This window comes from Pavona decussata, unplaced genomic scaffold (assembly GCF_977016875.1).
Source record: "Pavona decussata unplaced genomic scaffold, jaPavDecu1.1 SCAFFOLD_93, whole genome shotgun sequence".
NCBI classification, from domain to species: Eukaryota; Metazoa; Cnidaria; class Anthozoa; order Scleractinia; family Agariciidae; genus Pavona; species Pavona decussata.
The window spans coordinates 637,023-657,724 of record NW_028145510.1 but is presented as its reverse complement, the minus strand read 5'-3'; the positions used below and the strand labels follow the sequence as shown (position 1 = coordinate 657,724).

The 20,702-nt window shown below is 40.2% G+C and overlaps 1 protein-coding gene across 2 annotated transcripts in view; it reads right to left on the bottom strand.

The window, feature by feature from the left end:
• Nucleotides 1-20,702, bottom strand: part of LOC146473453 (uncharacterized) — a 52,131-nt gene that overhangs the window by 8,551 nt on the left and 22,878 nt on the right. For both annotated transcript variants that reach the window (XM_085118118.1, XM_085118119.1), the window contains exons 29-67: nt 19,171-19,254; nt 18,641-18,724; nt 17,999-18,187; nt 17,284-17,421; nt 16,276-16,359; nt 15,485-15,568; nt 15,278-15,340; nt 15,061-15,165; nt 14,362-14,424; nt 13,315-13,398; nt 11,689-11,772; nt 11,209-11,271; nt 10,261-10,344; nt 10,094-10,177; nt 9,901-9,984; nt 9,205-9,279; nt 8,996-9,079; nt 8,480-8,563; nt 8,110-8,193; nt 7,936-8,019; nt 7,531-7,614; nt 7,126-7,209; nt 6,177-6,260; nt 5,662-5,745; nt 5,360-5,443; nt 4,947-5,030; nt 4,778-4,861; nt 4,368-4,451; nt 4,203-4,286; nt 3,272-3,355; nt 3,100-3,183; nt 2,722-2,805; nt 2,375-2,542; nt 1,867-1,929; nt 1,582-1,691; nt 1,457-1,489; nt 1,307-1,348; nt 1,145-1,206; nt 294-325 (exon numbers count right to left, since the gene is read on the bottom strand). In XM_085118118.1, the coding sequence (XP_084974244.1) occupies nt 294-325; nt 1,145-1,206; nt 1,307-1,348; nt 1,457-1,489; nt 1,582-1,691; nt 1,867-1,929; nt 2,375-2,542; nt 2,722-2,805; nt 3,100-3,183; nt 3,272-3,355; nt 4,203-4,286; nt 4,368-4,451; nt 4,778-4,861; nt 4,947-5,030; nt 5,360-5,443; nt 5,662-5,745; nt 6,177-6,260; nt 7,126-7,209; nt 7,531-7,614; nt 7,936-8,019; nt 8,110-8,193; nt 8,480-8,563; nt 8,996-9,079; nt 9,205-9,279; nt 9,901-9,984; nt 10,094-10,177; nt 10,261-10,344; nt 11,209-11,271; nt 11,689-11,772; nt 13,315-13,398; nt 14,362-14,424; nt 15,061-15,165; nt 15,278-15,340; nt 15,485-15,568; nt 16,276-16,359; nt 17,284-17,421; nt 17,999-18,187; nt 18,641-18,724; nt 19,171-19,254 (3,306 nt within the window). The remainder of the gene's footprint in view (nt 1-293; nt 326-1,144; nt 1,207-1,306; nt 1,349-1,456; nt 1,490-1,581; nt 1,692-1,866; nt 1,930-2,374; nt 2,543-2,721; nt 2,806-3,099; nt 3,184-3,271; nt 3,356-4,202; nt 4,287-4,367; nt 4,452-4,777; nt 4,862-4,946; nt 5,031-5,359; nt 5,444-5,661; nt 5,746-6,176; nt 6,261-7,125; nt 7,210-7,530; nt 7,615-7,935; nt 8,020-8,109; nt 8,194-8,479; nt 8,564-8,995; nt 9,080-9,204; nt 9,280-9,900; nt 9,985-10,093; nt 10,178-10,260; nt 10,345-11,208; nt 11,272-11,688; nt 11,773-13,314; nt 13,399-14,361; nt 14,425-15,060; nt 15,166-15,277; nt 15,341-15,484; nt 15,569-16,275; nt 16,360-17,283; nt 17,422-17,998; nt 18,188-18,640; nt 18,725-19,170; nt 19,255-20,702) is intronic.

The window sequence follows — 20,702 nt, the reverse complement described above, 5'->3', positions numbered from 1 at the left end:
AGGTGGTCATGTTAACGGGATTCCACTGTATTTTCATCGATAAAATACTCTGGGTATTAGAGGTTAAGTTTTTCTCCGCCGCGTGGGGTCTTGATTGGCTCAAGGTTGACGCAAGAAGCGGCGAAGAACGGGTCACAATAAAGACAATAAGAGACTCTGACCCGAACTCACCTCTGACACAAGCAAAGCATTTAGAACTTAGGGCAGCATGAAAAATACACTCTACGCATTGATAGTTATTAACTATTAGTTATTTATTAACTGCCAGTAATTAAACTTCATTAAAATTGTACCTTCAGTCGTTCACCGTCCATTCTTCTTTCTTCTGTAAAAACAAAACGATAAAATGAAAAAAAAAAATAAAAAAACTCGAACGTGATTTGGATGAACAAGTTTTTTTGTGGTATACATGCATTAGAAAAGTGACATTCACCACAACTTCGCTATTCACACCTGAGAACAATTAGAACAGAGAAGACAATCATTATCTCATTCTTAGTTCAGAAAATGCTCAGTTTCCTCTGAAACACGCGTGCGGTGCATCATGGTTGTTGTATGTAGGGCATAACACGCCGTTGTCATTAGATACACTTGAACTTATTTGTTTGAAGAACAGAAAATGGTCTAGACTGTTCACAGTCGCCTATTTTTCCGTGGGATTTTCGAGACTCGTACGCTTCGATCGAACTGACGCCATCTTGGTTTGTAACGGCGAGCGCAACCTGGGGAGAGTGTCTAAACTACCGAGGGGGCCCACTCCTGGACCCCTCGGAAGATTAGACACTCTCCCCAGCTTGCGCCGTTAAAAACCAAGATGGCGTCAGTTCGATCGAAGCGTACGAGTCTCGAAAATCCCACGGAAAAATAGGGGACTGTGAACAGTTTAAAAATGGTCAAATACAAGTAATTTCCAATACAACGATCACGATTCTTAATAGGAGGACGGCCATTTTAATCTGCCCCCATCTGGAGGGAAATCGAGCGGGCACAAAACGTGTGCGCCAAAATTCGAAACTCTAGGCTGCTCCTGACTTCAATGTATTTAGATTCAAATTTAACTATTTCTGAGAGAAGAGATGAATTGCTGGTAGTAGCAATTAGTTTGTGAAATTTTTAATGTTGAAGGGGGTTTACTTTCACTTACCTAATTCAGTTTTTATGACAGTATTCTCCTTCTTCAGCGCCTGCGTTGATTCAGTAAGGTGTCTGACAAAAAAAGTTTGTCATTTTAAAGAGACTAAATAAACTCAGCTCTTTTTCAGTTATTTAGTTTATTTGAGTAATAAAAATGTGTAAGAATATTTACTCTTTTTCCGACTGAAGAGTAGAAATTCGTGCATCTTGCTCTCTGCAAAGAAGAGTTTCGAAAAGGGTAAGTTTAAACATCAAAATCCAGTCGGAAAAAGTAACAAAAATTTCGTCAGTCAGTCAGTCAAACAAAACTTTACATATTTACCTAAGTCTCGCGGCAAGCCTTTCGTTTCCTTGCCTGAGGAAAAACCGGAAAAACCGTTAATAACAAAACATCAACTGATACATAATATACTTTTGAGATCAAATTAAATAAACTGATAAACTCACTTTTGCTCTTTCACCCAGCTGTTAACATTCTCCACTACAAGCTCGCTCTCCCGATGCAATCGATCGCCATTGGCGCGTGCGTCCTCTAAAGAGACGCGAAGGGTCTGGACCTGAGCATTAATGAGGGAGATATAATAAGTAAGGTAGTGAGTCAATGCTTTCTGCAGCGGTGTTCGCCACTCTTAGCTGAGGTCCCACCATTGCACTAAGAGGAACGAGCGACTCTGATCACACCTGATCTGATTAGTGTTGTTCTTTACAATCAAAGCGTTTTCTCACACGTACCTCTTCAAGGCAGCTTTGATGCTGTTGACGTGAAATGGTGAATTCTTGTTTAAGTTTTTCATTCTAAAAGACAAAAATAGCAGGCACATTTAATTCTTAAAGCCCTTTCGCCCATTGATTAGCAACATAGTGTAAGAGGCAGAAAAAAAAGCAGAATAAGATATTAGCATAAAAAGGTAAATAGACAAGAATCAGACTAAAACAAAGCTTACAAAAGTTGTAGACAGTGGCTAGGATGGGTTAAACGATTCCTGGAATTCACTGTTTGAAAGGCAAAAGTTTAAAGCTCCCAGTTTATTTCGGAAGGAATGAAACAGTTGCATCGTGTTCGGATTTGCTATGGGGTACGATTGGTTCAACAAAGACATGCATCAGGATCTTGACCAATCGGAGCACAGTGAAAAGAAAACCGCTCACAGACTCAATCAGGTGCAAAACTCAGTTCAATCGTCAGATGGCTCACGTGACTTTTTCCCGCACTTTTTGGCGGCTACATGCTCTTGCATACCTCATCTTGTATCAGTCGATGTTTTTCCTGGAGCGTCGCCAGCTCAACTTTGAGTACAACTAAATGTTCGTCTCTTCTTGTTGCTTCTTGGGCTTGTTTGTGGAGCTTGTCTTGCGACAGGTCCAATTGGCTTTTTAGTTCGTCAACATTCCGGGAATATTGTTGGATCTGGAATTAAAAAATCCAGCAAAAAATGGGAAAGAAGAGTTAAATTTAATAAATAAATGATTGGACGAAGGAACGAAAGAAGGAGCTAAGAAACGAACGAACAAACTAAGGAATGATTAATCAATGTGACAAGTTCGAACAAGAAAGAAACACAAAAAAATTGTTCTTTTAAGACTTACTTCTCCTTCAGAATATTTATTTTTGTCCTGTGCTCGTTTGAACTCAGTCTTTAATTTTCTCATCTTCTCCTCCAGTGCTACGATCTTTGAAAATGGAAACAAAAGAAAGTTTGGCTGAAAATGAGTGTTGAACCTCGTGTCTGAAGTCATGAGCAAGGCAGACTTAATAACATAAAGGTTTTCCCTCAGCATACAACGAAACAGAGACCGTCTAATAGGGAATGTCCACCAGCCCTCAAGATGGGCTGTCGGTCCAAAGCTAGTGGTATAAGACAAAATCATGTATGTATCGTTTAAAACAAATCTCCGTCTACTTTTGGACACAGACCAAATAACCCATGATAGAGAAAATTGAATGACGAAGCCTTGTTCGTATACCTGCTCTTCCATGGCTTGGTTCTGTTGTTTTGTGGTCGCTAGCTCCATCTTGGCATTTGCTAAGCTCTTAGATCTTTGGGCCAACTAAACAAAAACAAACAAAAAATTCATCGCATGTTTCCTCTGTTAAAACGAACAACAAAACAACAACAACAACAATAACATCAATTACTTGATCCATCGCTTCTTTATGATTGCCATGAGCACCAGCAAGCTGCACTTTTAAGTTCTGTACATTTTTCTCGAGGTTCCCAATCTGCAAAAGTAAGAAAACCACGCACTGAATAACAGTAAACATGTTGTAAGTTTGATCTATTCGGATGCTTAAGCTGAAAATTTAAGTTGAAGAAAATTTTAGGAAACGAAATCTTATTTTCCAGAATTTACGAGCAGTTGTTGGCTTTCCGAAAATGTAGCTGACTTATTTACTTTTTATTTTTAACGACTTATTTGTCCCCTCCGAAGACAAAAGGAGTAAGTTTTCCAGTGTTATGAAATTTTGCGCTGACATGTTATCGAAGAAAACTTCACATTTTATTGCGAGGCATTATTCGGAAATTACGAAACTGAGAGCTCTGCATGGGGTCGCACTCGTTTGCTGAAGAGAGGGGTAAGAGGTCGTAAGACACAGATTGAAGACCCACTGTTTGGGATAAATGGGCACGAAAGTGACGTTTTATTTGAAAACAATGATAAATCCGAATTTCACATGGGGGTTAAAGCCCTTCTGAACAGATTTTCACCGATATGAACCGTTGGGTACCCCTGAATGATTCACAATACTTGGGCTACAAAAATCTTATTAAAAACTGGATCATTGTATAATGCAATTTCAGGGATTTGATTGGCTTAGCGGCCATCGTATATGAGCCATAATATACCGTGCCCGAGAAATAGCGACCATTAGATTGTCTTCTGGTTGTTCATGCAAAGCGAAATCAGCAAAATCTAGCAATTTTTCTTGATTGCTTTTTAATAAAACAATTATTCCACTTACGCTTGTTGGATATGAGATGATTATAGGCAACTCAGCACTACGCGCCTCGTTGGTTATCTATCATCTCATATCAATCGCGCGCTCGTGAAATAATTGTTAAATATACCTGTATGGTGGCATTCCTGTGATTTTCTTGCGCTCGTTCAAGATCTTTCTGAAATTGATGAAGGGTTTCTTCGTACCGCTTTACCTAAGAAAAAGAAAGTAAGAATAAAGAACATTTGCCATAGAAGGCCTAAAGAGACACCAACAAGCTTTGGCGTTGAGTTACCTCGTTTGAATGGTTCTTTACTTTCTTCTGCGCCGAATTCAGGTCAGTTCTGAGAACTCGGATGTCTGCATCTCGCGCCGCAATCTGAGAAACAAGATAGCATAACGTCAATAACACACTTATGGCTAAGAGAATATGGCCTTTTGAAACGGTGACGTTTTTTCATCAACGCCCTGCATTGCACTACGCACGTTCCCTCTCTTTTCGAAAAGTGATGTGGATCCTTTAAAGTTTTATAATAGATTAAGTGTAGTAGACAAGATCGACCGTTGTTAACGTCTCTGCTCAACTTGAAGCTAAGATAAAAAAACCCAACAAAACAAAACAAAAGAAAAAAAAAACAAACAACAAACAACAACAACAACAAAAAGCCATCACGGCCCACGCATTAAAACTATTCGTCTATTTACCTCTTCCATGATGTTCTTGTTCTTCTCTAAAACTCCGCCGAGTTCTTCTCGCAGCTGACCATTGGACTTTTCCTTATCCCGAATCTAAAACAAATCAAGAAAACACACGAGTGAGTGGCTTAGTAACTGACCCAGTCTTGTTGACACTGCATCTCACAAAACCACTTACCGTGGACTTAAGGTCCTCTTGCTGTTCAATGTAGGACGAGATCTTGTGCTCCTGTTCTTCCATCACACTTTGGCAATGGCGAATCTAAACAAGCAACAGCACCAATATAAATTATCATGTCGATTTATTGAGAATAAGAACATAATCAGTTAAAATCATGAAGCTAAAACCTTTAAAAGAGTCGACAACGACTGCAAAAAAAACCCCGCAAAACTACGTTTTAAGCATCGTTGCTTTTTCCTGTCTACACCTAGTTAACGAAAATTTACGATTTTGAATGTATGGGACCTTAGGATGCGAACGCAGACGTATTTCCGGCTGTTGCTTGACAGCTGGAAATAAGTCTGCGTTCACAGGCTAACGGGCCCTCAGACAGAAGAATAAAACTCACGTTCACATCACGTGTCACTCACATGTTTTTGTGCTTCTTGTATTTGTCCTCTAAGTTGCGCTTGGCTGGTTTCCAGTTCCTGTGCGCTTTGTAGCTGTTCTTTGAACTGAAAAAGAGTGACTGTTAGATAAACAAAAACAACAACAATGACAACAAAAACAGTATGTCAAAGGAGTGGGGTTGTTGAATAAACGAAAAGGTTTTTCCCATAATCATTTCTCTCCTAGGTCACAGAAGCTTTTCACGATGTCATGAGTGCACTGTTGAATTTCCTAAATCCCTGGGAAAAGAGTAATTTTTAGAAAGGCTGTTCCTGAGCGTCACCTGATCACTTATAACTTGATTTTCTTTCTGCGCAGTTTCCAGGTCGATTTCGAGTCTTCTCGCCTTATCCCCGTACGCGGCAGCCTGGAACCCAAACAAATTGGCAACAACTTAACATGAGAGGATATCAACGTGAAACGTTGGCGACCTTTTGCAAGGTACCGAACCATTTTCACGAACAAAGTTTTTTTTTTTACAAGTGAATGACATTAGTATGAAAGGGTTCCTCACTCTCGACCTCTCTTTAAAAGACTTACAATCGAACCAATAAGCATCACCGCACACACAGTCCCCATCATACTTCTTCCATGAAACTTCGTTTTGAGATGAAAAAACTCGACAATTACACGAACAGTACGGAAGATTGTTTATCGCACAATGTTTACACAAGTTCGCTTTATGATAACGCTTTCTATACAACGTTTATTTTCTGACTAATAATTATATCGATGGACAAATGGTAACCTGAGGTTTCTCAAAACACATTGACTCAAAAGTTCTTTTCTCTCACTCACCTCCTCTACAGCTGCTTGGTGTCTTTGCTGAGCGACTCGCAAGTCTGCCTTAAGCTGCTCAAGATATCCCTCCAGTTCTTCGATCTGTTTTAAAACCAATATATGGGAGAACGTCACAAGTGGTCCAATCGGGAGTTGTAGAGGTCGATAGCTGATCCCGGGCCATTGAATGTACCCGTGTAATCACAATGATGATGATGATGATGATGATGATGATGATGATGATGATGATGATGATGATGATGATGATGATGATATGGTTAATAACACTGTCACTGTGTCATGATACCGAGTATTTGGATTGAAAGCCAGTAGAGGACCATACTCATTCTCCTGTCAAGAGAAAATAAGGGGACAGAGAGGGAGCAGTATAGCCCTTGGGATATGTGAATTTCACTTAAGCTATTTTTAGACGTCGTGAAAACGGAAGTCTGTTTACCGAGACGTCCGCAAACGTATCTAGACTCCTGTAAATGCCGCCTTTACACAATGCGACGATGGCCGCTCCGATGACTTCCTGTGACGTCTCACTGACCGTTTTGCGGACGTCTTGGGAAACCAACTTCCGTTTAGACGATGCCTAAAAATAAATTAAGTGAAATTTACATATCCCAGCCAACGCCCCTAGTTTCTCTCTCTGTTCCCTTAATTTTTCTTGGGCAAAATGATAAACTGCAGCATTGCTTTTTCTTGCCCCCGCCACCACTAAGGGCAGCATTTACACACACCTACTCTCCATCCTAACGCATACGTAAGAACGGGTGTATGCCTGTGAGGTTGCGGGGTACAAAACGTGATAAGGCTGAATGACCTAACTGTCCCAGTTCAGCTAATTAAACATTTTACTCCAAGAATATGAGGGAATATAATTTTTAGTCAAAAGCAACGACAACAGCAACGTACACCACAAAGAACTCAACGAATATGACAAAACAACGACAGTGGATACCTGTCGATTTTGTACTCCTTGCTGTTCGTTGGTTCCCTTCAGTTCCAGTTGCACTCTGCGATTTGCTTTCTCCAACCTCACGACCTAAATAACCGTCAAAAAACAAAACGAGTAACCGAAGATTAAAATGATTAAAGCAATAATAATAAATCGCACATTTATCACGAAGTAAAATGATAAGATGCGGATTACGAAGTTCAACATTAGCTAAAGAAAGTGGCAATGAAAGTGACAACCGATCTTATTAAACCGGCGTCGAATACCTCATGTGTTATAATTCAGTATTGACAACGGAAGCGAACGATGTACACAACATTTGGAGAAAATCCGCACCACTTTGAAAAACTAGGACAATTTTGTAAAATATAGTGACTTCCGCTTCAACAGCCAATCAGAATGCCTCACCTCGGACACTCGCGCGCTTAGCTGATCTTGAGTGGAGGACAAGTTCTGCTCCACTAGTCCCAGTCTCTCCTCACATCGGGCAAGCTAACAAACAAAACAGTGCTATTAATATACCAATGAATTCTTATAACTTTACCAGCTTTGGGTAAACTACCAATCTCGTTGGCTGAGAGGGGGCAACTTAAATTGATAGCTAGACCTTGCTCCGAGGTTCTCGGGTTTTTGTCCTTACACAACAACCAACTTTAGATGGAGAAGACGCTCCGTGGATTTCGACTAAAATCCCATTTGCCAAGATGACTATCAAATACAACCAGCTGTTTATAACAAATACATTTAGCTATCTTGCTCTTGGATTCTACCGATTTGGCTAGAGCTTGTCGAGTAAATAAAAACCGTATTTACTTCTTGTGCAGCGTCTCTGTGCTGTTGTCGCGTATTTGACAGATCGTCTTCTAGTTGAATGACTCTGGCGCGCAACTTAGAGCTCTGTATTGGGAGAATAACAGCAAAAGTAAATATCACGAAAGAAAGCTTGTTCAAGAGAGGCAATAGCTCTAATTTGCACACATGAGGTACCTCTTCTTCCAGGTGGCTACAGTTCGTCTGAATGGTGGTAAGTTGGTCGCTCATTTCAGCTGTTGCCTGCTCTAAACTGTAGATCTGAGAATTAAGCAAGTTACAATGGGTCATTTGACGTCTGGCACAAGTAAAGAGAACGAAACCTAGCTACACTGTAGCACCATAATAACTAGAAACACGTCTTTCCAGAACTTGGCTTCAGTTAACGTAGGGTTCCTGTTCTAGTGCATTTGGAGACGAAAATGCACTAGAACAGATTAAAATTTGTTCCTTTCAAGAATTCAGTTGATTTTTTTCTATCGGTGTTCTCGCATGCATCAGATTATCATGCCTTCTAATGCCATACGATGCAACAAAATCATCGTACCTCGTTTTCCTTTTCCCGCAGCTCCTGATCACGCGTCGTCAGTGTGGTTTGCGTAGCCGTGAGTTTGCCGTTTAAGTTGGCGACCTGGGAAAGGAAAGAAATGAGTAAAACGCAAAACGAAAGATCGTCGTGCTCTTGAAGCGGAGAGACGAGCAAATGCAATGTCTTGAAGAGAGGGCATCCATACCATCAATTCAGACAGATATTTACTGATGTTTCACAACTAGGCTGAGTTGATGCTAGATCAAATTAAAAGGAAAGAAGGAAGGAAGAAAGGCGGTAACGAACAAACGGATGGATGGATGAACGAATGAATGATTGAGTAGAAAACTAATTTAATATCTTTCGTTAACATAACTTCAGTAAAGCCAGCGGTTGAACTCGTTAAAGCTTTTAACTATTTGCCCACGGGTAGACACTGACGAATATTTATTACTTCAATGTTCGTGTACGCTATTCAGCGACTCTTACGCTTCTTTCGTGTAAGCAAAACCTTGTAACAACACTATCTCTTACCTCGTCAGCGTAGCTTTTGACTGTATCCTGTAGACTTGATAAATCGCCCTCTAGACGGCGTACGATTTCTTCCTTTTTTGCAAGCTTAAATAGAAAATAATAATAATAATAAAAAAAATGATCAGCAAAAACCGTGGGAGCTTCAGAAACGTTTTACAGTAACAAAAATGTTATACAGAAAAAAATTGAATTTAAGCTTTTTTTCTCACCTCGTTTCTGTTCTTCTGTTTCTGATTGGCCACCTCCTTTTGAAGTTGTTGACTGATTTGCTCGCTTCGTGTAACCTGAAGATTGACAGAAATTTTGCTAACAAACGGCCGTTTCCCTGGCCTCCTACGCACAAGCTCTTTGGCTTATCACGTGGGGAGAAGTGCGTGACGTCACGAGCCAAAGAATGTTTGCTCAAAAGGCTACCGTTTTCCCTTCTTGTCACAATTTTCATTTATGTGTCCCCTGGTGTACCTTTATCGTCAACATTACATAACGTTTTGACCGGGTTGGTCTCCTGATGTTTAATTGACAACGATCATCAATGATGACGGGATCTCAACAAAAATTGGTCAAAGTTCGAGTACGTACTTTGCAAAGGCCGCAACCGGCAAACAACAACGGCCGAAAGTTACCTTTCTGCCACTGAGTTAGCTTAAAACTCTTTCGGTGACTCTCCACAACTTTCACGCGCTCCTATCAAATTTTCAGTCTGCCTTCTGCACAAACTCGTTTTACTATTGTCGGACCCTCGACGGATTCACATCGTTGGCTGGTCTGGAAATTATTTTTCAACTCTTATCCTACAATTTGCGACGACTGCCACAGGCTTAACGCAACTTGCCTAAAATGCGCTGTTAACTGTATTTTAATCTAAGCCCACCGTATTAGAATGACAAAACCACCTGTAAACTCACCTGTATGGAAGCTTGCCTTCTGTCCTCTTTCACTCGGCCCAACTCATCCTCCACCTCTACCAGTCGTTCTTCATAGTAAGTAACCTAGAAAAAACACAACAATAGAAAGAGCAAATTAACGTCAAGATCCCTTAACTCAATTAGCAGACCGATCCTTCCAATAAAACACAGCCGATATAAATAAAATATCTACCTGCTGAACTCTTTGGGCGTGTTGTTCCTTCTCGGCGAGAATCGCGTTTTGTAAATCTCGGATTTTTTCTTCCTTTTCCGTTATCTAAAGTATAATAAAATGAAAAACAACTTCAATCATCTATCTAAATAAAGCGAGGATAAAATCAATTTTAATGCGTATGGTACCTCTTCCAGCGATTTCTCGTACTTTTCTTTGGATGCGTTCAAATCTTCCTGAAGATGGCGAGCTCTTTCCTCTTGTAGAGATCCCTAAAAAGTCATACCATCCTTAGTTTACATAAAATACGAGTAAATTCTTGTTAAGGATAACAGCATATAAGTTATCTGTAAACTAAAAGCCGTTTGAAAACCACAGCGGCTTGGCGGAGGCTGCCAAAAAATGTTAATACCTCAGACAGTGTGCCAAAGACTCAACCTCGTTCCCAGGGCGAGGTTGCCAAATACCGACAATTAACTGTAAACAGGTTCGACTTTAGCACGACACTGGATTCGGCGTTTGATTCAGCAGTAGTTCCAGGTGCGACCCTACATGTATCTCCTCCGCAGAGGCGCCTTCATAAAAGAGTACCGAAAAGTTGGAAACGGGGAGAAAAACGGAAATGGAGAAAGAGAGGCGCGTGGAACGAAGAGAGGAGCGAGTCCCCCGCGCTCCTTATTTCACTCCCTCCAGTCTCATATTGTCTCCGCTCGACCCCCGATTTCCTCCTTTGAACTTATAAGTTAGTCACGCTCGCCAATACTCGGAGCAGGGAGGACCGATGGCGCTGTGGTGAGAACACTTGCCTCCCACCAGTGTGGCCCGAGTTCGATTCCCGGACTCGGCGTCATATGTGGGTTGAGTTTGTTGTTGGTTCTCCTCCTTGCTCCTAGAGGTTTTTCTCCGGGTACTCAAGTTTTCCCTTCTCCTCAAATACCAACATTTCCAAATTCCAGTTTGATCCGGGCTATTTTCAAACACTTTCTCGTGAGCCTCTGGCTCGGGAGATTCCGCAAGCACTCCCCGTGTTATCGACATTAAATTAATTACTTTACTTTCCATTAAAATTACTTTTACTCTTAGACTACTAAAATATGAAATACTTTACTTTACTAGTACTCAGTACAATATCCTACCTCCTTCTGTTTGTCAGACAACTTTTGTTTCAAGCTTTGAATAGTGTCTTCACAATGCGAGACCTGAGATATAAATACCATCAATTAGCATTATCAATTTAAGAACAATGAAGAAGTCTTCCGTATTCAGCGAAGAACAGCTGTCAGATCATTTTTCCTCGAGCTGTTGCCACGCGACAATAGGATACCACAATGAAACTACTTACGCCATACAAAATTTGAAAGTGGTTTCTTCAGTGAATAACGACGAGCGAAGAAACGAAAGTTTCAAACTTTTTTAAAGTTCCCTCAGTTGAAATCGGAGGCAAGAGAAAAAAAATTAAATCGAAGAAATAAATTCAAAATGCGTACCCTGCAGTTGCGCACGCAACAGTAAGAATTTCATCCACAGCCTATACAATTTAATAAACCTACGGAACACGACTGAACGTTTGATTCTGGAAGTTAAAGGAGAAAATTGAAGACGAAAAATAAACCTACCTGGCTTTTTAATCTTTGACAAGCGTCATGTGTCAGACGAAGCTCTCTGTCAAGTTCTTCCATTGCGTTGCTTTGTTTTTGATTCTAAATAGGACGCAAAAAAAATATCACAACTTTAAACTCAAAAAGGATCGAAACGGACCATTTAAAAACTTCACGAGGTTACTATGACCAAACAAAATGTTTAAAATATCGTGAAAACCGCTAAAAACAATTTTTAAAACAAACATAGAACGCGCGCTATTCCTCCGGTCTGTTTTTCTCTTAATCTTTGGATTTTCACCTTTCACTTGCGTTTTGAAATAAATCAAGAAAGATTTCGCTCTCGTATAATCTACTAACTTTTTCTGAGACTAAACCTCCAGCACTGCTAAATCAGAAAAGTTCGTTTACGATAATTCAGTAGTTAAAATATAAAATCAGTGATGAATGTGTACATGTTAATTAAACCCACCGCGCGGCAACAGGTGAAAAGAACCGATAATCAAATCAAAATACGCGTGATCAATTAATAACCCTGAATGCAAGACAATGGATTGAATGTTTGTATTTTACTGACAGGGGTAAACTCAAATCCAGACAGGGTCGAGTGTACAGCATTGCGTGTAAAATATTAATTTCTTCATGAATGCGACAATCATCGAGCATTTTAGATCAACAGATAATATATCTTTACCGTATTAATTTATTCTCAAGCAGACAGGTTGCAAGAATAAAGTTTGTTATCAACATCAAATAGTCTTGGCCTGAAGTAGTTATTTTATTTTTTTCTTCAGTATTTCTTGAAACAGAGAAAATCGGGGTTTTTTTTATCTCTTCAGTGAAGCACTACCGTAGCCCGGCGCGTAATTAATCGATGGTGGCATTGTAGAAAGAAAGAAATTGACGGGTGTAGTTTAATTTATGGTGGTATGTCTTCCAAAATGTGCACTGCCAGAGCAGAAGATTCAGTCACGCCTGATGAGATGGCATGGCAGATGCAACTCGTGTTTATTGTCGTGATAATGTGCGCATCTTCAAACCGGGCGGACAAGTGAGAGAAAGAGCTCTCTTTAATTGTTACGAAAATTTGCGCGCGCATGAGCGTGAATAACAGTTCATGAGTACATTTAATTGTAGTCTAACAAAGGAAAGGGTGGGATAGTTCGTTTGTTCCCGGCTCTAAATAATAAATAATATTGTGATCACACCAACCACGTGCCTTAAAGTTACTAAAAGCCACAGTCACGGGTTATTAACGCAAAATTACCAACAATAGGATGCAAATCTCAACCTTTCTTATAAACAGTATCGTTTTTGACAAACATGTCCCGCCAAGTGATAGCATGAGATGGGTGTTTCATGACGAGAAAGCGAAGAACAAATTAAGAATAGATATCTAATTCAGGAGGCATGTAATTCAGAGCCAGAATTAACGTTTAATTAAGTCAGGCATTTCGGAAGCCGACGAACTTTCTTCGTTTGGTTGTGTAAGGTGTTGTAAGCTAGCCTTGATGAGTCACGTGACAGAAGCTTGGCAATGGCCACTGGCTATATATAAGCCTGCCTATTGTAACACTTTTAAATCAACTCAAAGACGTTTTAATACATCATCAAACGAAAAAGCTATCGTTTTTTTTCTCTCACCTTTTCCGATTCACTCGTGTAGTTTTTCCTCGCCTCAGTAAGTTCTTGAGACTGTTGATTAATTTCTTCTTCTTGTTTCACAGCCTGAAACCAAACGCTCAAGTTTTTAAGCGCAAACTGAACTATGGAAAAATTACCCCAACTTGCTGTCCAGCGAGACAGTAGGGAGCTTTAGCAACAACGACGGCGACGGCAACGGCAACGAGAACGTCAAAAAAGCAAAAGGCTTAACAACCAAAACAACAACTCTGCATGTGCATTACACTTTTTGGTACATTTCTTTGCCGTCCCTACCTGACTAGCGGGACCTCTTATGGAGGACGTAAACACACCACGACAAAATTTTCTTTCTCTTTCTAAACTTAGGTGCGGTCTCCAAAACTTCAACTCAAGGAAATTTCACCTACGTTTGAAATTTAAAGCGAGTTGAAATAATCGCGACGACGTTTCAATAAACGCAAATTCATTTTAATGGTGAGATTCTCACTATTAAACAGACAGCAGAGCCCTACAACCAGTGTTATAAATTCTACTTCCCCCCATTTTATTTGTAACTGCACAGAGGTAGTGGCCAACACGAAAGCCTTGCTCCTTTGGCCACTACGCACTTCTTCCCTAGAAGGTAAAATCACTTAAATAAATAGGCCATTTCCGAGTTGCCGTGAACCTCACTATGAAAGCGAGGCTAAGTGCAAAACTTTTCATATGAAAATTAGTTTTGTTTGCATATGAATGAAAACTAATTTTCATCAAAAAAACTTTGCACTTAGCCTCGCTTTCATAATGAGGTTCAAAGCAACTCGGAAATGGTCTATTGCTCTGCATGTTTAGTTTTTCTTACCATAAAAATATATTGTATTTCATTCGAATAAGTGTGAATAAAAATTGAATTGAATTGAATCTCACGTCGTCGTTGTTGCTAAAGCTCCCTGGGGAACAAGGGAGAGAAGTGACAGAAAAGCAAAAAAAGAATTGTTATGGACCAGAAGCAGTACTTCGACTGGTCTTTTCTACAAATCACCCCAATAAAAACCACATTCATTGTACCTGCTCCTGTGCTTCTTTCAAAGTTCGTTCAAGGTTCTTGATCATTGCTTCACATCGGTTGACCTAAAGACAAGCATATCACATATCAAGAAATGCAGTTACACATAAAAATCAACGATGTACTTTGAAGGACTTAAGACATACAGTCGATCCTCCCGTAAGCGACCACCCAAAATGCCAAGAGTTAGTGATCGCTTACGGGAGTCGAACCAGAGGGGGACTCCTCCAGGAACGGGTACGACACATCTACTTATTCTAAGAAAATTTATTGCATACATTTTCCTTGTTACAATACGAGCGGTGCTAGGTTGTCATTAAAGGGTTCCTCGTAAACTCTGAGTGGTGTGGTACATACAGCGAACATGGAGATCAGACCATGTGTCAAGTGGTCGCTTACAAGAACTTAAAAACAATGACAAATTATAATGCCGTCACCTCAAAAAATGGTCGCGGTCTCTTACGAGAGGTGGTCGTTTATGAGAGGTTCCTACTATAGGGCTTTGACTGGCACAAATTTGGAGTTTTGGATAAGTGGTCGCAAATGGGAGGTGGTCGCTTACGAGAGGAGGTCTCACATGGCGGTTCGACTGTATAGTCCGTGTAGAAAACGGGAGAAGAGATTTTCACATGTTACACGGAGATACAACTAGAGATACCGTAGCAAGTAGCTACAGTTTCAAGACTTGGGACATTTTTTACCTGATTAACGCTTTGGTTGAATTGGCTTTTGTAATAGCTAACGTTTTTCTGCAATTGATGGCCGTGTGACTCAAGTTCTTTAAGATGGTCCTTCAAGCTGGAGGCCTAAAACATTGACACAACAAATAAAGTAAGTTTCAGGTATCATTACCAGGGATAAAATCGCTAATCCGAGAGCCACGCTTCCTCGTTGGAAAAACGTTTCTTATTCCCCTACCTGACCCTTCGTTTCCGCCAAATCTTTCTCCTGTCGACGCATCGTTTGTTCCAAACGCTCGATCTGTGAAATGAGGCGGTTTCAATGAGAAACGTCCGTGCAAATTACCTTTTTATTATACACAGGAAAATTCTTCAACGGACATTTTTTGTGAGCCAACACCGGGCCACAGGATACCTATTTGCCATCGAAAAAAAATTTTCCTACCTCTTGGAGTGATTCTTCGTTCAACTTTTGGTTGTGCTGTAACTCACGTGACAGTTTATTACTGGCCTCGCGTTCTTGTTGGAGCTAAAAATGACATACATCACATGATTATCCACGTAGTAGCAGCAATATATCACTTCAATAGGCAAGCAAAGGCGGCTTTTGTCCACCCCTGACCCAAATGGCAAGTCAATTATCAGACGCACCCAACGAGAATATTTAAGGAAAATAGTTTGAACTATTTACATCGCTTGTCAAAAGATGGCATGTCGTTGCTACGTAGGAAACGCTGAACACCCTCCTCCCCCCTTTCCGGAGAAAGGAGCTAATAGAACTTAAAGACAGTGCCTACTAAAACAGAGGTACTTTTACGCAGTTTATTACTGTGTCTTAGCAAGGGCTATTGGAATCCAAAAAGAAAACTGGGGTTAACCACGCATTTTTTTTTTAAAGAGATAATTAAGAAAAAATAATTCTAAAAAGTGCTAAAAAGCTAAAATACAAAGCAAGGTATGGCATTTTTTTTTTATCAAATTGAAGCTTTTTTTATTTCTCTGAAAAAGCATGGTTACCCCCAATTTTCTTTTTAAATACCATGAGCAGTTGCTAAGTTCTGCTTTCTCCGCATAGTTTTAAACCACGCAAAAATATCCCTGTATTAGTAGGCACCACCCATAAGAAACCCGAGTAACTCGAGATGCGCAGAATGTATTCGCAGTAACAAAAGTAGGCACCGTCCTTAAACGGTATTTCTCAATCTTAAACTTGAAAAAGATAGGCTTCAGGCGCACCTGGTTCGCGGTATCGTTTTCTTTCTGCATAACTTCAGTGAGGTTTGCTCCTAATGTCTCGATTTCCGCGTTGAGGCGTTTAAGCTATAAAAGAAGATCGGTCAAAGATGTTTGAGGACAAGGCAAGGACAGAAAACAACATTAGTCGTTGAGAACGTTTCTTGGTGACCTGTTTCACTTTCACGCGGCTGGTGGCTCTTTTAACCCTTAAACACCCAATATCAACATGAATTTTCTCCTCACTGTTCTCCATATATTCCTCATGTTACTAGTTGGGAGAATTTCCTTTAAAATCAAGACATTTCAGCTTTGGTGATCATTTCTTTTATTCTCACGACATGTACGCTTGTTTCTTATTGTGTGGAGAAAATAAATGCTGATCACTTTTGGGGCATAAAGGGTTAATTCAAGAGTCCGTAACAAGATGACTTTTATGAGAAGTTGAATGAGAGACGAATCATTTTTCATTTGAGTGATATCCCATTTACCCCTAGTACAATGAAGGACTGAGTTTTAAATTGAGTGAATACACAGGGTTTAAGCTCCACATTATCTGAGAAAGTCTGGCGAAATTGTAAGTCGTCTGTCCATAGCTTGATAGACCTTTGACAATCATCTGCATCCTCAAAGTAGAGTCTCAAGTGTTTTTTGAATTGTTTTAATTTCACAGCCGCCAATAATCAGGCCCCGGTGGGCAAAGAGCGGATAACTCTATCCAGTGGATGAATCGCTATCCAGGGGATAAAATGTACTCCAACCAATAGATTTTATCAACTGGATAGCGACTTATCCGCTGAATAAAGTTATCAGCTCTTTGAACAACTGGGGCCAGGCCCTGGTTGTCCAAAGAGCGGATAACTTTATCCAGTGGATAAATCGCTATCCAGCGGATGAACTGTACTCCAACAAGTAATTACATTTTATCCGCTGGATAAAGTTATCCAATCTTTGAACAACTGGGGCCAGGTGTTTTTGATCTGAACGGCTTCCAATGCCAGCCATATTTACCTCTGATGCATGCCCATCCTCTGAATCCGTCATGGTATTTTCCAGATGTTCCACAGTCTGCATCAGCCGCTGCACCTCATGCATTAGTCGAGCTTTGTCTGTGCTCAGCTGTTGTATTTCTTTATCATCTTTATTGATCTGCAAAGAAATATAACCGAATTTTGTTTCATTCACTTACAAAACAGCTTCAAAGAAGTTGGTTGCCAAAGGCAAACAAGGGGACGGCGAAGCAGGCCTCTTTTTAACGGCGAAGCGGTACTTTCGCGAAAATCTACCTTGTAACTCTCGTAATCCATAACTACTACAATGGATTGGGGGGGGGGGGGGGGGAAGGCTTGTAACTGGCATTTCATGGTATATATATTATTAACATAACAAAGCAGTTTGATTTTAATTAGATATATAGTGAAGCACCTTCATGTTTGTAAATTCGTGGTGGTTGTCAACTTCTTAGTTATTTTTTCGGTCGAATCATTACCCCGAATCTTGTATCAGAAACACGGATCTGCACACATGATACTGAAATGGGCTGTGACAAGCAGCATACGCCCCTACGTGATTAAAGTCCCTCCGGTTATGTCTAACAATTCCCATCCATTCTCGTCCCCAGAGCCCTCCCGGTTTTAACGAATCAACCGCTGACCAAAAACATCGTAGGCATTGCGGCGGAGAATAGTTTACCAAGCCTTAAAATATTTAGCCTTCATTTCTGTACCTTGTTTTCGTCGCTTTCCCGCAGCGCTCTTAGATCTTTCATCTCCAGTTCCAGTTTTCCAATCTTTGCTTTCATCTCGGTTACTTCCGTTTCTCTCTCTGACAACTCAGTGCTGCACGTCACATACTCTTGCTGGGTGGCATCCAGTTCAGACTGCAGGCTCAGAATCGTCTCGTCCCGTTTGGCAACCTGCGCGGGAACGATGTCCCTTAATTTCTAGTGACTTTGGAATTTAATATATATAAATTTGAAGCCTATTCACCAGTGGGGCTATGATGAAAGAGTGCTAGCGCAAATCGACAATTGCAAAATCGAAAAAAGGGTCTAATGGAAGTGTTGCGGTTTGCAATGTCACGATGGAGAGATTTAGAATCGCGTTTACGACAAACAGCAAACGTGAGATTCGCGTTGATGTTTTCTTGAAAAACAAAACAAAAAAAAAGGTACGCAGGTGAGAATCAAGTGCAAAATAACTGTGGCCTTGCAAGCTAACGTAAAACTATTCAATTTGACTAACAAACTGAAAACAGCGAGCGGTAAACTGATAGGGTAAACATGGTCACGTGGTCCTTTCTGCAGTCTGCCGTTTGCCATAAACATACTTCGAAATCTCTCTAATATCTCTAGATGGAGATCTGTTACCTCTTGTGTACATATTCTGTGCTTTTCCTGTGACAGGGCCAACTCCATTTCCAGGTTTCGAATAGTTTCTTCCGAATCAGCTATCTAAAAAGACAAAACGCAGCATGTTATAATCGAATGGGAAGTGGAACCAGGACGACGAGCGGGATGCGGTAGAAAGTAACGCTTGCTGAAATCAGGAGGGGACGACTGACAACGGAAGAATAATTAGCAATTATTCCACGAGCGCGCGTTGGGTATGAGGTGAGAATTAGCGGCCAACGAGGCGCGTAGCGTCGAGTTGGCTATAATTATTTCATATCCAACAAGCGTGAACGAAATAATTGTTTTAGTAAAAACAATCAAGAAATATTGCTAGATCTTGCTGATTTCGCTTTGCAAGAACAACCAGAAGACTATTTAATGGTCGCTATTTCTCGAACATGGTGTAATGGCTCATATACCATGGCCGCTAAGGCAATCAAATCCCTGGAATTACATTACACACTGATCCAGTTTTCAACAAAGTTGCAAATGGTTTTGATCGTCACCTGATCGTTTGACTTGGAGACATCATCTTGCAGTGAAGATATTTCATCTCGCAACTGCGCCATAAGTTCCTCTTGGCGAACAAGCTAAAAAAGACATAATGCTACAGTAAACAAAATCAGCTTTCTCAATTACTCATTATAATAACTTAACGGTAACTGGAATGAAGATTTTACCACTAAAACCTGAGGAATGTACATAAGCTTGGAGGAACATTGTTGCATTTCCCTTTGGTTGGATTCAAACCAATGCGGCTTATGCTTCCACAACAGTTTCTTCTGCAATAATCTTCCCAAACTTGCCATTTTCGTTTTGTTCTAACACTATGAAAACAGGAGAAATGTTTGTATTTCTCAAAGAGACTGTCTTTCGGACCGGTTTACCCTTACCTAAAATCGGGAACTGGTCACTTAAAAACTGAATAAACACTATTTGCTTAATTCATACCGTTCGAAAGAGAGGTAGACAGCGATTGCGCCAACCAACTGTCACGCAGGACATAGCTAGTGAACTCCAGATATTCGCTATTTCGGCGCTCATTTTTCAACAAGGGCACTCCGCGAGTCCCACCAGAATTTTTAAGTTATCTTACACGAAACTAGAACTTTCTTCACTGCGAAATGCGTCGACGTCTTTAGATTTCGGAAGGTTCAAAACTGCTTAATAAGGTATCAAATAAAAAAGAGTCCAGCAATGACTTTCGAACACACAATAGCTCTCTAAATGTTTCGTTGAAAGCAAACTCTTAGCTACAAAACTCGGGAGATAATGCTCCTTCCTAATACTTTCTCCAGCTTCGATGTGTATTCAGCCAAGGAGTCTGAACAGATGAAATTTGCTCCAATTCTCGCGTTGAAGACCGCACACAAAGAATCCCACACCAAGCTCAAACTGATTCCTCTTTAGATAGCCGACAAATCTTCGCTGCCAATAGCAAAACATACGAACAAGAAACACTCGGGATACAATGGATCGCTTGAATTTGCGGTTTCAAAATAAATATACAAAAAAATTATTTTTGATGTTGGTTTTATCAAATTGAATTTACCAAAAATAGCTTTTGTTTTCGCCGAGGAAATAGCGTACTCCTTCCTCTCATAAAGTGGAATGCATGGAACGATTAAACTCACATTATAACGGTTTTTCATTAATTAGGTGACTAAAAATTGTTATTAGAAGAATTAAAAAAAAACCAATCACTTTTTCGAATAACAATTTTCCATAAATAAAAGATAAATTATGTCGACAAAATACTCACCGAAAATAAATTAAGGCTAGTTTCTCGGAATCGCAAAAGTCATAGGTTCGAACACCGTTCAAGCCTGATTGTTTTTCCGGCCATTTTTTTTTTTTTTTTTGCGCTGCTGGGAGGTTGCGTACATGACTTTGGTGTCAAATGACAATTAAAATAGTTCAATCATGAATTCTCTCGGGCCACAAATCAAAACCATATAAGAAACACAAGAATGTAATGAGTACTGATGCACCGGCAAAAGTAACAACCTTCAAAAAAAGTTAACTACGTCTTCAGCAA